General features: G+C 33.5%; 1 protein-coding gene across 1 annotated transcript; it reads right to left on the bottom strand.

Annotated features, from left to right (window-relative positions):
* Positions 1-1,344: 1,344 nt before the first annotated feature.
* LOC134846449 (uncharacterized) lies at positions 1,345-15,423 on the bottom strand. Its single transcript, XM_063863808.1, has 5 exons — positions 15,154-15,423; positions 14,575-14,850; positions 12,574-12,846; positions 12,176-12,360; positions 1,345-1,629 (listed from the first exon to the last, which is right to left on the bottom strand). Exons 1-5 carry the CDS (start codon positions 15,192-15,194, stop codon positions 1,625-1,627), a joined length of 780 nt encoding a protein of 259 aa, XP_063719878.1. The 5' UTR covers positions 15,195-15,423; the 3' UTR covers positions 1,345-1,624.
* Positions 15,424-15,880: the final 457 nt, after the last annotated feature.

The raw sequence follows: 15,880 nt of genomic DNA, 5'->3' as shown, positions 1-15,880 counted from the left end.
TCTGGCGTAAAAAGTCTCAATTGAATCTTAATGTATTATAACTTTTTGGTCTTAATTTGGCCATAGTTTTTGGTCATGAGTCGAAACAAGAAAAACTAATATACGTGCTTTAAAAGTGGGAACCCTGTATAAGTTACGCACATACACACAAAGCTGCAACTGAGCTGTTTTGTATGACAATTGTCTGACAGAATTGATACCTTGAGACTGCCTTTATTTAATATCAAATATTATGACTAATTTTATCATATATTCAAAATTTCCCTCATTAGCCAGGTAAAATTTAAATTTAATTTAGTGGTCTAATGCTTTTCTGCAGTGCTAGCTTACTTGTGAATTTTTGAGCCATTTGCGCTTTGTATGCTCTTTTTCCCACAAGTAGAAAACCTGAAGAGCGATTTGAAGTCTTATAAGATCCTTATAAGATTCATATAGGAGTTTGAATTGATTCTTATATGATGTAAATACTTAGTACGACCTTAGGTTTACTCTTACAAGATATGAAGTTCCTATGATATATTGAATTTTCGTAACACCACAGAAAAGCTAAAAAAAACTTTTACTTTTGAAAACTACACCATTTTTTGAAAAACAAAAGTAATTCAAACACGTTAAAAGGCAGTCGTAAATATATTGCTCTCCCAAACCTAATGACCGGGTTCGACACCGGGCAGGGTCAGCGGACTGTACAATTTCATACAGGTTTTGTAAGAATAGCAATGGATAATAGGGTTACCCAAGGTATTAGTAATTGAAAGGGTCGAAATGATGAAAAATAAGATTTGAAGTCTTCTGAAAAAATTTTTAAAATTAAAAAAAAATTAACGAAAAGATTGCTAATTTTTTCTAAATTTATAAGCGCCGATAGTTTAGTTTGTATGAACCAGGCGCAGGCAGTATTGGATTTAAAATGGTTGGCTTAATTCATATTAAGCGCATTAAAAGTTTAAAGAAAGCGCTTAGAGGTTCTGTTGATCCCGTTGCTTGTCCATTTCGAGATTTTTTTCCAATAAAATTAGCTTTATAAATCTCGCTTAGATTAATTTATTCTTTCTTTCCGTCTCTCGAATGGAAAACATAATTTTTGGCGCTCCAGATTTAAACTTACTGCAAAAATTTTTTTGATTATCCAGCTGAAAATTTTATGAGAGCAAAATTTTCCTAACTTTGAAAGGGGAACACAACTTTCGAGCAAATTTTCCAAGCCCTCAGAACGATATTTTTCTACAAAACCGAGCACTTTTCTACAAAACCTAGCAAAGGTCTGAACTAAGCTAGAGCTTTTCCAATCATTACATTTTACGAAACAAAAGTTAAATTCAGATATTAAGCTTTCCACGTGTTATTAATATATATATTTTAAACTTGTATGGTCATAAGCCTTGTCATGAAATATAATCAACTCGTAATGTCATAAAAAATTCTTTATGAACTATGTGGCAGAGGATCGGGTACACTGTATTTATAACGCGGTCGAGGCAGAACATTCAAAGTATGAGTGCATGTAGCAGATCCGGAACAGATATTGTCCGTATATGTTGAATGGGTAGCCCAATGCTGATTGCTTTTTGTCACATTCATCCACTCAAAACGCCATGTGTCCCAAGGTCACCTGGTGTCATTATTATCCTAGAAAGCAGCAGGGATCACTTTATTTATTCCGCCCAAAAATCAATATTTCAACATCTTGAACTGTAATTATTAGAATTACTAGAATTAGCCTATCATATTTCAGCATCATCTCAAAAGGTATTGCTCACAATTATAAGTCGACTCCTAAACGATCCGACTCAGCCAAAACTATAGAATGCTTAGTTAACTATTCTAATTTATTTCGCAAATAAGATGCAAAACTTTATACAGACCAGAAAAAAAAACGCAAAAAAGACACCAGAAAATAAAAATAGTGGCAGGAAAAAAATAATGACCACCTTTGTATTTGTTCAAAGTTCGGCCCTGTTAGAGATCAGCTAATGTAATTGCAATTGCATTAAGCAAACCAATCACTGCGAACAGAGTACTTGTTCTTTGCATGAATACATTGAGAAACCCACGATCGCAAAATGAAGAAATTTGGGCTGAATAAGTAGAAAAACCCACGATCAGGATTTTTTTTTTGATTTTTCAAACCAATGTTGAATTACCAGTTTGCAAATAATCGTTTATAACGCTTTTAAGCTTTCATGTTTTCTTGATTAAATTTTGCTCCTGATGAACATTTGTGTTTTTTATCACCAAAATATGAGCACAATATTTCAGTTCGATAATTATTCGGGCAGAGTTTGATTTCACCTACCGCGTGAGCTTTTCAGCTATATGAAGGGATGAAATGAGGCTTTCAGATGATATAAGAAGTGTTTTACTTTAAATTTATCGAGAAACATAAAAAAACACAAAATTAAAATTGTGTTTAAATTTACGGATCTATTTAACAATCTCCTTATTGTATCTGCTAAACACTCTCCATCCCTGTAAATAGAAACAGTGAATTTGCATTAGAGGGTTGTATGTAATTTCGGATTTCGCTCATTCTGATTGGCCGAAAATTCGCTGCAAGTAAAATACTTAACAATCTCCCCCCTTTCTTGAAAAGGGAGGTGGGGCGGAGATTAATAAGTAGATCCAATTTTTGTAATTGAAAATGTTTATAATCATTGATTTGTTACTAGGAGCAAAAATTGTCATTTTGTACTTTATATGGCGTGTGGGGTGTTGAATAATACACAGAAAATCTCCAATTTTAAAACAATTATTTTAAGTATACAGAACAACATCTGATTTCTTTTTTCATGTTATTTACTGCTCTAATGACCTTAAAAAGCAATCGCAACATTCAAGGATTTGCCTCGATACGAGCAGTATTGTTGTTCCAACTTTCGTAACAAAAGCAACTGAGCATTTGTGCTCGGGTGGTTTTTTCTTCAGACAATTTTCGAATTTTCAACTAGTCATTTTTGATAGAATCTTTCTATACCATCCAAAAAATGTTATTGTTCTGAACTTATTTTTAGAAAGAATGTTTCACCTATGATCACTTTTTGCATAGTTATGCGGACTCAAGGATAGCCGACTCGGCCAGTTTGGGACAATTTCAGAAGAATTTTTTTATCTGAAATTTTGTCAATTGTTTTTAAATCTTCAAAATTTTTCTGAAACATAAACTACTCCATAGACATTAAACGACAGTTATAACATTCAAAACTTCGCTCTGATACAAGCAGTTTTGTTTTACTTGAATATTAGCACTTCATTTTACATTTATTTTTCCCACTTTTGAAGAAAGAGCGGAATATTTTCGTTTGGTGTAGTTTTTTATTCAGTCACTTTTCACATTTCTAATTAAAACATTTCTAAATCATTTGAAAAATATTGTTTTTTGAGCTCATTTTAAAAAAAAAAACATTTGTTCTGCGATTCTTCTTTTGTAGAGTTATGGCGATTGCAAATTTGTTAATTTGGCGAAATCAAGACAATTATGGCGCGATACATTGCGTTCTTTTAACACGCGTAAGCAGCAGGTGTTTTGTCATTTTGTTTTACTTGAATAGACGTACTTCATTTTGCCTTCAAAAAATATTTGTTCTGTGATTTTTTTGTAGAGTTATGGAGGTTAAAAATTTGTTTATTGGGACAATTATTGGGCGCGATTTATTGCGTTCATACAAAAAAATTGTTTATTAAATTAAAAGCGGTAAATTAATCGTTACAAAATGAATTTAGGCAAGTCTTTTGGTGGTATTATTAAGATATAAGACGCTAAATGTATCCTTTTGTAATTTACATTAGCATGTAGTGGGATAAATTGAAGAAAAAAAAAGAGAATTTAAATTAATGATTTTTTTCATTTTTTAGTCATATGTTCAATCAATTTAGTTTTTAAAATGGTCTTAAAGTGCATTCGCAACATTCAGGGCTTTGCACTGATTTACAATCATTCCAGTTTTGTTGCTCCGACTTTTAGTAACTACGTGCCCGGGTTGACCCAAAATGCTAGTCATACAATTTCCATATATGGAAAAATGCTAGTCATACAATTTCCATGCAATTCCATACGTACAGAAAGTTGCATGAAAAGTCTATGATTAGTATTTTTTCATATATGGAAATTGTATGACTAGCATTTTTCCATAAACCAAAAAGATTGATTTTTTACATTTTAATTTCTCAAATTTATTGGTTGTGTTCTTAACCGAACACAAATGACATACACCTTGGTTACTCAAACGTAGTAAACAAAGGTTTGGCCGTCACGCATTGAAAATGCTTTGGAAACAGCCTGCAATGTCTTAATTCTGTCTCACGCAAATAATATAACAAAAGTATCAAACTTCTAAATTTTGGCAATTATATGGAAATTGGTATGATTAAAATTTTTTTTGACAAAAATTTTTTCTTTTTTATTTAGTACGATAGACCAAAATTTATGCCAAAACAAGAGAAAAGTTCTTCGAAAATTCGATGACACCATTTTAGCAAATAGTATGAAATTTGTATGATTAGTATTTTTTCATAGACTTAGTTTATGGAATTGTATGATTAGCATTTTTGGTCTATGGAGGTCAACCCGGGTGGTTGTCTTAACATCTTTTTCAACAAAGTACAAGATATTTAAACAGTCTTACAATTTTAAAACAATGATGTTGCAGAAGTCCCAAGATCCTGCAAAAATGCAAGAACTGCATCCAAAATTACTATAGAAATCGGATGTTTGTTTTTGAAATGTTTGTTGCTAAATATGTGCCCTGAACAATTTAGGTTTTGAACATGTAAAAACATTAAGCATATACTTTCCCTCAGTTATTTGGACTACAACAAAAAGCGTTTTATTCCGGCGCAAGTTATCATACATTGAAGCCAAACCAGCCTTTGGAGCAGTATTAGCCTCGACCGATAATGAATGTCGGAAAATCGTACCTAAAGAGTCGAATACCTGAGAGAAGCCCCTCGTGCTTAACCCACCCTAATACTGCTACTGCAAGTATGGATAAAACAAGTTTGAAAACATAGCCAACAGACAGTGGGTAAAAATCAATGTAAGCAAGTATACAGAAGAAAAAAAAACTGATTTTTTTTGGAAACAAATCCAGCAGACTGTTGGAAAAGAGTCAATTAACACAAGTAAACGAAAAAAAAAACACTTGTTCTTTTTTAAAAAATTTAACTTACAATATTTAAAAAAAATGATAGATGGCGTTACAGCCCTTCGAATTTCAACAGCAGTTTCGCAAGATCACTTTTTGATAATGCTAACTCAATTTAAAAAAATTGGACTGTTCGCTAAAACTTTTATTCCGCTGTGAAATCTAAAAATTAACTTCAACTTAAGAAATTATAAATTAATCAAGTTTCTTTGTTATCTTTACTTGTTTGCTGTTTGATAATGGAGTTAACTTTTCGTGTAACCTTCATTTGAGTGCTTTTGTTCTGCTGTTGGCTTTTTTAACTTCCTAATAATTTTGCGTGGATGGAAGATCCAGAAACTTATTTCCTTTGAGGGCCATATTCTTTCTCCTAATTAAATTGGAAACAAACAAAAATGAATTAAAGCTTGCAGCAACCTGTTGTTTCAAATAAACGTTTTCCTTTAGATTGGCCGGATAGTTAGCAAAAAAAATACGTACAACAAATCAAAGTGTTGACAATTCCAAGAATCATAACTTTTTGTGTTTATGCAGAAGAGATTCACGCAACCCGTGTTTTCGATTGAACCAAAAAGCTCAGAATTGAGCCGTTAGTTCTAGAGAAAACTTATTAAGAGAAAAATCAAAAAAGACATCGAAAAATCCCTTTCTGAATTTTTCGAGTGTCATAACTTTCGGTGTCAGGCAAATTTTTGCGTAGTTTTAAAATAAATGACATTCACAGAAATCGCTCTTTGAATTCAACATGAAACCTTTATAAATAATCAAAAAAACTTAAAACAGTAGAAAACTAAAAATTGCAGAGATTCGACGGTAATTTTTTGTGTACAAACTTTTGTGAAAAACTTCTTATACAAGAGGAACTTCCTACTCCCCGCTGTCTTCATTGGATCCAAAACATCAAATTTGAGAGGTCGGTTTTCGAGAAAAAAGCAAAAAGATTCGGGAAACGGTCAACAAAAAATTGACTTTTCCGAAGGTCAAAACTTTCGCTGTCAGAAAAATTTAGATAAAGTCTCCCTCATGAATGACCTTGCAGAAGTCCCAAGATCCTGCAAAAATGCAAGAACTGCATCCGAAATTACTATAGAAATCGGATGTTCTTTGAATTGAAGCCAAATTCTCATATAAAGCAGTGTAATGTTTGAGAATATTCGAAAAGTCCAAGAAACGCACAAAAATCAAAAATTTTCTAGAATTTTTCGTAGAACGGTAACTTTTTATGTGAAATTTTTTTTTTAAGTGAGCCCCCAATAGAAAGCGACTGCAGTACTCTCAATCTACAATATAGAATTTGCTGGGTTAGTTTTTGAGACAAACAAAAAGGTTAACAAGACGGTCGAATATCAATTTTTTTTACTTTTCCGAGGGTCGTAACTTTGGGTTTCTTAAAAAAATTTGGCGTAGTCTCCATGGCAAATAACTTCTCACAACCCGTTTTTTCAACTGAACTTAAAATCTTAGATAAAGCAGGGTAGTTTTCGATCATTTTCAAAATGTCTAACAAACGGTCAAAAATCAAAAATGCCCAAGGACTTTTCTGAGGGCGTTGGTAACTTTTTTTTAGAAATATTTGTGTGTGATCCCCAAGAAAAGGGAGCCTCACATTAAATTTTATCTCCATTGAATCCATAATATCAGATTTGATAGGTTAGTTTTCTTGAAAAAACAAAAAAGATTCGCAAACGGTCGAAAATCAAAAAATTGACTATTACGAGGGCCTGACCTTTACATGCGTGAAATTTAGGAATAGCGGCATTTTCAAGGACTTTTTCGAAACCGTCCTATTTATTGAAACCAAACTATCTTATTTGAGAATGGTGTAAAAAGAAAAAAAATAATTGGTTCAATTATTTCCCCGAATCGTTTTTTGAAGGCTGTAGACAGAGGGGTCAAGTAAAAAGGGGAGTATAGAGGCACACAGAGAAGTAAGCGGTTCTTCAATGGACACCACTATTTTAAAAATCAGATGTTATTTCTGGGTAAAACTTAAATTTTTCCGATAAAAAAGGATATAAATTTTCATCACGAAAAAAGAGAAACTTCAACAAACTTTCATCAACTTGAAAAGTAAGTACGTGAGTGTTTAAGTTGTGTTTGCTTTGGATCACCCAAATTTAAGCCATTCTGCCTGCAAATTGGACCAAAAAAATCTAGGCCGAGTAACTTTTTATGCAAAAAAAACAGAAAAAAAATATGAAGTCGAGCTTAGTAAAATTACAAACTGTAGGAGTAAATACTAAAATCAACATTAAAGAAAAAAGCGCTCAGCAAAAAACCACTACTTCAAGATGTGACAACTAAGAACCGATAAGCAGGCAAATAATTATCTGGCATTTTTAATTGAAAAAGATTAAATCAGGCTAGAAAAAATATGTCCTGGACAGATTCGAACCCTGGACCTATGACGTCCCAGGCATATTTGTAACCTCCAAGATAAAACGCCCGGGAACGCACCAAAACTTAAACTCATCATGAACCAAGATGCAAAATATTCAAGTAATTCTGTTTGGCAAAATTCTAACTTGAACAAAAGTCTAATTTCCGGCTTGCTAATCGCAAGCGTAAATACAGACACAAAACTATGTTTCAATTTGGATTATTATAAAAAATTTTTAACAAACTAAGTCGTTAATTAGTTCCATGAAATCGATTTCGTATAAAATGCCCAAAAAAATTATTTTTCGCAACAAGTGGCAACTAGAATTTTTTTGCAACAAGTGCGACGTAGAATTTTTTTGCAATAAGTGCGACACAGAGATTTTTTTGTAACAAGTGCGAAACAGAACTTTTTGCAACAAGTGCAACACAGATTTTTTTTGCAACAAGTGGGATGCAGAATTTTTTGCAACCAGTTTGACAAAAATTTTTTCTTTTTTATTTAGTACGGTACACCAAAATTTATGCCAAAACAAGAGAAAAGTTCTTCGAAAATTCTATGACACCATTTGAGCAAAATGTATGAAATTTGTATGATTAGTATTTTTTCATAGACTTAGTTTATGGAATTGTATAATTAGCATTTTTGGTCTATGGAGGTCAACCCGGGTGGTTGTCTTAACATCTTTTTAGACAAAGTACAAGATATTTAAACAGTCTTACAATTTTAAAACAATGATGTTGCAGAAGTCCCAAGATCCTGTAAAAATGCAAGAACTGCATCCAAAATTACTATAGAAATTGGATGTTTTTTTTGAAATGTTTGTTGCTAAATATGTGCCCTGAACAATTTAGGTTATGAAAATGTAAAAACATTAAGCATATGCTTTCCCTCAATTTTTTGGACTACAACAAAAAGCGTTTTATTCCGGCGCAAATTATCATACATTGAAGCCAAACCAGCCTTTGGAGCAGTATTAGCCTCGACCGATAATGAATGTCGGAAAATCGTACCTAAAGAGTCGAATACCTGAGAGAAGCCCCTCGTGCTTAACCCACTCTAATACTGCTACTGCAAGTATAGATAAAAATAAGTTTGAAAACAAAGCCAACAGACAGTGGGTAAAAATCAATGTAAGCAAGTATACAGAAGAAAAAAAACTGATTTTTTTTTGGAAACAAATCCAGCAGACTGTTGGAAAAGAGTAAAAAAAAAAACACAAGTAAATGAAAAAAAAACACTTGTTCTTTTTTAAAAAATTTAACTTACAATATTTAAAAAAATGATAGATGGCGTTACAGCCCTTTGAATTTCAACTGCAGTTTGGGATGATCACTTTTTTGATAATGCTAACTCAATTTAAAAAAATTGGACTGTTCGGTAAAACTTGTATTCCGCTGTGAAATCTAAAAATTAACTTCAACTTAAGAAATTATAAATTAATCAAGTTTTTTTGTTATCTTTACTTGTTTGCTGTTTGATAATGGAGTTAACTTTTCGAGTAACCTTCATTTGAGTGCTTTTGTTCTGCTGTTGGCTTTTTTAACTTCCTAATAATTTTGCGTGGATGGAAGATCCAGAAACTTATTTCCTTTGAGGGCCATATTTTTTCTCCTAATTAAATTGGAAACAAACAAAAATGAATTAAAGCTTGGAGCAACCTGTTGTTTCAAATAAACGTTTTCCTTTAGATTGGCCGGATAGTTAGCAAAAAAAAACACATAAAACAAATCAAAGTTTTGACAATTCCAAGATTCATAACTTTTTGTGTTTATGCAGACGGGATTCACGCAACCCGTGTTTTCGATTGAACCAAAAAGCTCAGAATTGAGCCGTTAGTTCTAGAGAAAACTTATTAAGAGAAAAATCAAAAAGACATCGAAAAATCCCTTATCGAAATTTTCAAGTGTCATAACTTTCGGTGTCAGGCAATTTTTTGCGTAGTCTTAAAGCAAATGACATTCACAGAAATCGCTCTTTGAATTCAACATGAAACCTTAGATAAATATTCAAAAAATCTTAAAACAGTAGAAAACTAAAAAATGCAGAGATTTGACGGTAAATTTTTGTGTACAAACTTTTGTGAAAAACTGCTAAACAAGGGGAATTTCCCACTCCCCGCTGTCTTCATTGGATCCAAAACATCAAATTTGAGAGGTCGGTTCTTGAGAAAAATGCAAAAAGATTCGGGAAACGGTCAACAAAAAAAATTGACTTCTCCGAAGGTCAAAACTTTCGGTGTCAGAAAAATTTTGATAAAGTCTCCCTCATGAATGACCTTGCAGAAGTCCCAAGATCCTGCAAAAATGCAAGAACTGCATCCGAAATTACTATAGAAATCGGATGTTCTTTGAATTGAAGCCAAATTCTCATATAAAGCAGTGTAATGTTTGAGAATATTCGAAAAGTCCAAGAAACGCTCAAAAATCAAAAATTTTCTAGAATTTTTCGATGAACGGTAACTTTTTATGTGAAATTTTTTTTTAAGTGACCCCCCAATAGAAAGCGACTGCAGTACTCTCAATCTACAATATGGAATTTGCTGGGTTAGTTTTTGGGACAAAACAAAAAGGTTAACAAGACGGTCGAACATCAACTTTTTTACTTTTCCGAGGGCCGTAACTTTGGGTTTTTTAAAAAAATTTGGCGTAGTCTTCATGGCAAATAACTTCTCACAACCCGTTTTTTGAACTGAACTTAAAATCTTAGATAAAGCAGGGTAGTTTTCGATCATTTTCAAAATGTCTAACAAACGGTCAAAAATCAAAAATGCCCAAGGACTTTTCTGAGGGCGGTGGTAACTTTTTTTTAGAAATATTTGTGAGTGATCCCCAAGGAAAGGGAGCCTCACATTACACTTTATCTCCATTGAATCCATAATATCACATTTGATAGGTTAGTTTTCTTGAAAAAACAAAAAAGATTCGCAAACGGTCGAAAATCAAAAGTTGACTATTACGAGGGCCTGACCTTTACATCCGTGAAATTTAGGAGTAGCGGCATTTTCAAGGACTTTTTCGAAACCGTCCTATTTATTGAAACCAAAATATCTTATTTGAGAATGGTGTATAAAGAAAAAAAATAATTGGGTCAATTATTTCCCCCGAATCGTTTTTTGAAGGCTGTAGACAGAGGGGTCAAGTAAAAAGGGGAGTATAGAGGCACACAGAGAAGTAAGCGGTTCTTCAATGGACACCACTATTTTAAAAATCAGGTGTTATTTCTGGGGAAAACTTAAATTTTTCCGATAAAAAAGGAAATAAATTTTCATCACGAAAAAAGAGAAACTTCAACAAACTTTCATCAACTTAAAAAGTAAGTACGTGAGTGTTAAAGTTGTGTTTACTCTGGACCACCCAAATACAAGCCATTCTGCCTGCAAATTGGACCAAAAAATCTGGGCCGAGTAACTTTTTATGCAAAAAAAAACAGAAAAGAAAATACGAAGTCGAGCTTAGTAAAATTACAAACTGTAGGAGTAAATACTAAAATCAACATTAAAGAAAAATGCGCTCAGCAAAAAACCACAATTTCAAGATGTGACAACTAAGAACCGATAAGCAGGCAATAATTAACCGGCATTTTTAATTGAAAAAGATTAAATCAGGCTAGAAAAAATAGGTCCTGGACAGATTCGAACCCTGGACCTATGCCGTCCCAGGCATATTTGTAACCTCCAAGGTAAAACGCCCGGGAACGCACCAAAATTTAAACTCATCATGAACCAAGATGCAAAATATTCAAGTAATTCTGCTTGGCAAGTTTCTAACTTGAACAAAAGTCTATATTCCGGCTTGCTAATCGCAAGCATAAATACAGACACAAAACTATGTTTCAATTTGGATTGTTATTAAAATTTTTTAACAAACTAAGTCGTTAATTAGTTCCATGAAATCGATTTCGTTTTAAATGCCCAAAAAATATATTTTTCGCAACAAGTGGGAACCAGAATTTTTTTGCAACAAGTGCGACGTAGAATTTTTTTGCAATAAGTGCGACACAGAATTTTTTGCAACAAGTGCGAAACAGAACTTTTTGCAACAAGTGCAACACAGATTTTTTTTGCAACAAGTGGGACGCAGAATTTTTTGCAACAAGTTTGACACACAACTTTTTGGCAAATCCTCACAGATTCGCACGGAAATTTTTTGCAACAAATGTGGCAAATTTTTTTTTTTGCAACAAGTGCGAAACAATTTTTTTTCAACAAGTGCCACACAGAATTTTTGTAACAAGTATGACACATTTTTTGTTGCTGCATATGGTCTTTATAGTGTTCAAGGAGAGCTCGGTAATCAATTTGGTTTGCGACCAAAAACAATTGGCAAAAACTTGAAAAACGTTTAAAAATCTTAGTTCTGCGCCTGATTAGTCCTAAAAGTATCAGGTAAAAAGAATGATATAATTCAAAATTTGCAAAATTTCAGAAAAACAAGTGTTGCCACATTAAATCAGTTGTTTGAGGTTGAGAATTAAATCAGTGTGTCTGCATTAGTATTAAGCTATCTACGTGTGTGCAGGTGGAAGTATGCGGGGAATCTGAAGTTCCTTAACCGTAATGTCAGTGTCCCTTGAAAAATACACTTGAGGGGGTCAATATATCTATAACTTTGGGTATACCCACTTAACAATTTTACTCGTATGATGAGCTTACCTGCAGGGGGTGCTGTTGACCAAGCACTCTGATAAACTACGCCCATTACTGTGACTCCAGCTGAGACTGTTGCGAAGGGTTCCACTGTTATACTATACTCTGTGCCTGGGAGCAATCCGCTAATAGTTACGTGAGGACTCGAGGCTTGAACCGTACAACCGGCCGTGCATGATCCACCTGATGAGCTAGAAAACAGGTTATAGACAAATCTGGACAGTTCATTTTTTGAGTTTCTAAGAAAAAAACATCAATGTAAAACGTATTCTGCGAAAAAAATTTAAAATTTATTATCACATTTTAAAAAAAAAATGATCAAAAACCAAGGTTCATTTTTTTGCGCTAGTTGAAATTTTGAGTTATCATTAAGCATGAGGACGAGCAGATCTCGAGTTGCTTACGTCACAAGCCATCCGTTTGCATGTCCAGCAGATTGAACAAATGAGCTGGAAATAGTAGTCTCAGTATTAGCAAAATTGACTGCTGACGGTACCACTGGCTTTGTCGCATAGTCTTGTTCTAGTTTTTCTCCAAAATGTCGACCGTGTTGAGAACCATGGAATATGAATGCCTGAACGCCTATCTTGGTGACTGTTCCAGGATCAATTCCAGTTACTGTGTATGTTGTTAAACCGCTAGCGTCGCAAACGGAAATGCAGCTACCAAAATCTGAGCTAAAACATATTAATTAGGGTTTCAGCGATTTGCAGAGAAACTATGAAAGGCTATCATGCCTGTCTGAACTTAGTGCGTTTTCTAATATTTGCCAGGCAGATTTATCTTGTTGAGAGAGGCTCTTTTTTAGGACTCAACATTTTTTTAGTCTAGAATTTTCATGTAGTACCACCGTTGCAGCCAAAATTGGTCAGGCTGTGGTAGATTAGAAGAAAAAAGCAAATGAGAGCTTCTCCTCGTACAATATCTTTACCAGGGCAGGTAATCGATTATGCGATATGACGATATTCTCAAAGCGAACTTTATCCTACATGCCCCTTTTGTTAAAAAAAAAGATACAAAGCTGAGAACGAAACAAACCATTTTTTGTCAATATTGGTGACACTGAGCAATTTCATCAGTGCTTCTGAAACGAACTAGCAAGTTCGTTAACTTGAAGTGAAGTTTTCAACACATTGGTATGATTTCAATTAACTTGATGGTTTGATCAACGTGACAAAAAAATTGCAATTTTGAGGCAAATTACATGAATAAGTGAAACTTGAACAGTCCAAGTTTTTGAATAAATCTATAAAAATGTGGAACATTGAAAGATTGAAATTGTTTTGATAACTTGAATTGGTAAAATTTTCAAGTGTCTCAAACTTTGATCATTTCAAGTTACTTTGAACACTTGCATTTGTAAATAAAACTACAAAATTTCAGAAGCATTTTATGGAAACGATTGAGTTTTTAAATAAATAACTTGTTCTGAACGTCTCAATTAGTGTGCTAAATTTGAAAACTTTTGAAGCAAATTTTGCCAAAACACTAAATTTTTTCCAAAATACTCTAAAACAGATTAAATAAAAATTATCTACAGATTATCTAAGGAAAACATACGGATTACATACAGATTAAATACAGACTATAAACAGATTAAATACATTATTTTTACAGATTATACACTGATTTTCTCAACACTCTTGCCAATCAGATAGAATGAGTATATTGAAATAAAGATAAAATGTAAGCTTTTTCTTGAAAGTTTTGTGATGATGTTTGATCTAAAAAAGTAAATTCCTTATTGCGTAAATAAGTTGCAGCAAAAAAATGGCTCCGATAGCTTTTCTAATTTTTTATTGATGTTTTTATCGCACAAAATTGCGCTGCAGGTTGATATTTTAAATGGCATTTGAAGAAGTTTTGCACAAAATTACTTTTTTTTTCGTGAAAACCCTTAGATTGCGAAATCTTAGAGGGATCTCTTGAAACTTGTAGCTTGCGGTAATCATTTTTCCTTAAGTGAGTTCAGCTCACTATAATACTCAGGAAAATTTTTCCTGATTGCAAATTTTTGTTGAATGATCAAAATTGAAATTGTTACACCTACAGTTTTTAGGCAATAATCAATTTGATACAGTTGTACAGATTTTGTACAGATTTTATACAGATTATATACCAACTATCTACAGATAATCTAAAGGTGTTATTATGTAATGATTATAAACTGACTATATGCAGACTATCTACAGGTTATATACAGGTTTTACACAATAGAAAAATTGATTATTTTGGCACTTTAATCCATTTATTTTTGGTGGAAAAAAATGGATTCCATTTGCTCAGAATCTATTATCGCTCGCACACTGGTTGCAGATAAATCGATTCTATACTTACGTTAATCTGTAGATCTTTCAGTATATAATCAATTTTAATCCATTTTGCCACTGCGGGACTTTACTTACTCAAGGTGAACTCCGCTTATCTGATGTTCCACTGAGTAGTAGACTGTGATGCTATCACTAGTAGAGGATGGAGACGCAGTCCAGGTAGGCGTGGCCGGAATCAGAGTTACGAAGAAATTGTACGCCTCTCCTTGTATCCTGGGGTAAACGGGAACTGCTATGTGGGTAACAACCGATATCTCTTGTAGAGATCCCGGAATGAATCCTTGAACTTCATGACTGGTCGTAGTTTCTCCCAGCTCGCACGGTGATGTACAAGATCCTGCGCTAAGGGAGCTGAAAAACTTATTGGTCACGAAATGATCCAAAGTGTTATAGATCATTACAATTTTTTTAACCAACAGTTGATTGAATAAACACTTTTTGTCAAAATTGACCAAAGAAACTAAGTTCAAATTCCACAGTTCTCACTTTTAACAAAAAATTCTGCTTAGGTAAAATGTTTTTTTTTTCTCGCCGAAGTAAATTTTAGTTGGTGCCCTCCATTATTCAACTTCTGATTTGTTGAATTTTTTCTGATTTCTGAAGTAAGTTTAAAAAATCATTACAATGAAAAGTGTTGATCAATACTTTGCTTACGTCACTTTCCATCCGTCCGTTCTTCCCCTGGGCAGAGACATGGTTAGGAAAACTCCAGTTGTAGTCGTTGAGTGAGTAACAATAGCTCTTTCTGGCTTGGTACCAAACCACAATTCAACTTTGTCTCCCGTAAATTTCTCAAAACCCTCGTATAACACGTATGCTTGCACGGATATGAAGACCTTAGTTCCGGGGGCAGCAACACTGGATATAGTGTATTCTTGTATGTCTCCGTTTCCCCAATCACATGTCGGGTTGCAGCTACCGGAATCCGAACTAAACAGCAAAGATGGTTAAACATAAAATTTTACTAGCATATTCTACTATTTGAAATAACAAGGATGTAGTTCTTCCAAAATTGTAAAATCCAGCAAGAAAGGAACAACTGTCTAGAGTAGTCTTGTATCGTGTCCCAGATCCTAAGGGGGGGGGGGGGGTCCTTCCTAAGGGGAGGTCCTCACGTAAAGCAAAATCCTAGGAAAGGGGCCCTTAATTTTTTGGTGGACCCTCATCCTAGGATTTTGTAAACGAAAGAAATTTTCCACCAAAAAAGCAGCAGAAACCCCTACCTAGGATCTTGCTAAGCTTAGCTTAACAACAAGGGACACGATACAAATTTTTTTCTAATTCCAATTTTTGGGGTCCTAAATATTGCTCCTGGCTAATTATATGAATCATATTAATTGTTAAATTTGTTTCCGGCAAATTAATTTTCGACCTAGTTGAA

This window comes from Symsagittifera roscoffensis, chromosome 5, assembly GCF_963678635.1.
Source record: "Symsagittifera roscoffensis chromosome 5, txSymRosc1.1, whole genome shotgun sequence".
NCBI lineage: Eukaryota > Metazoa > Xenacoelomorpha > Acoela > Convolutidae > Symsagittifera > Symsagittifera roscoffensis.
Note: the sequence above shows the minus strand (reverse complement) of the source record. Positions and strands in the feature narration are given on the sequence as shown.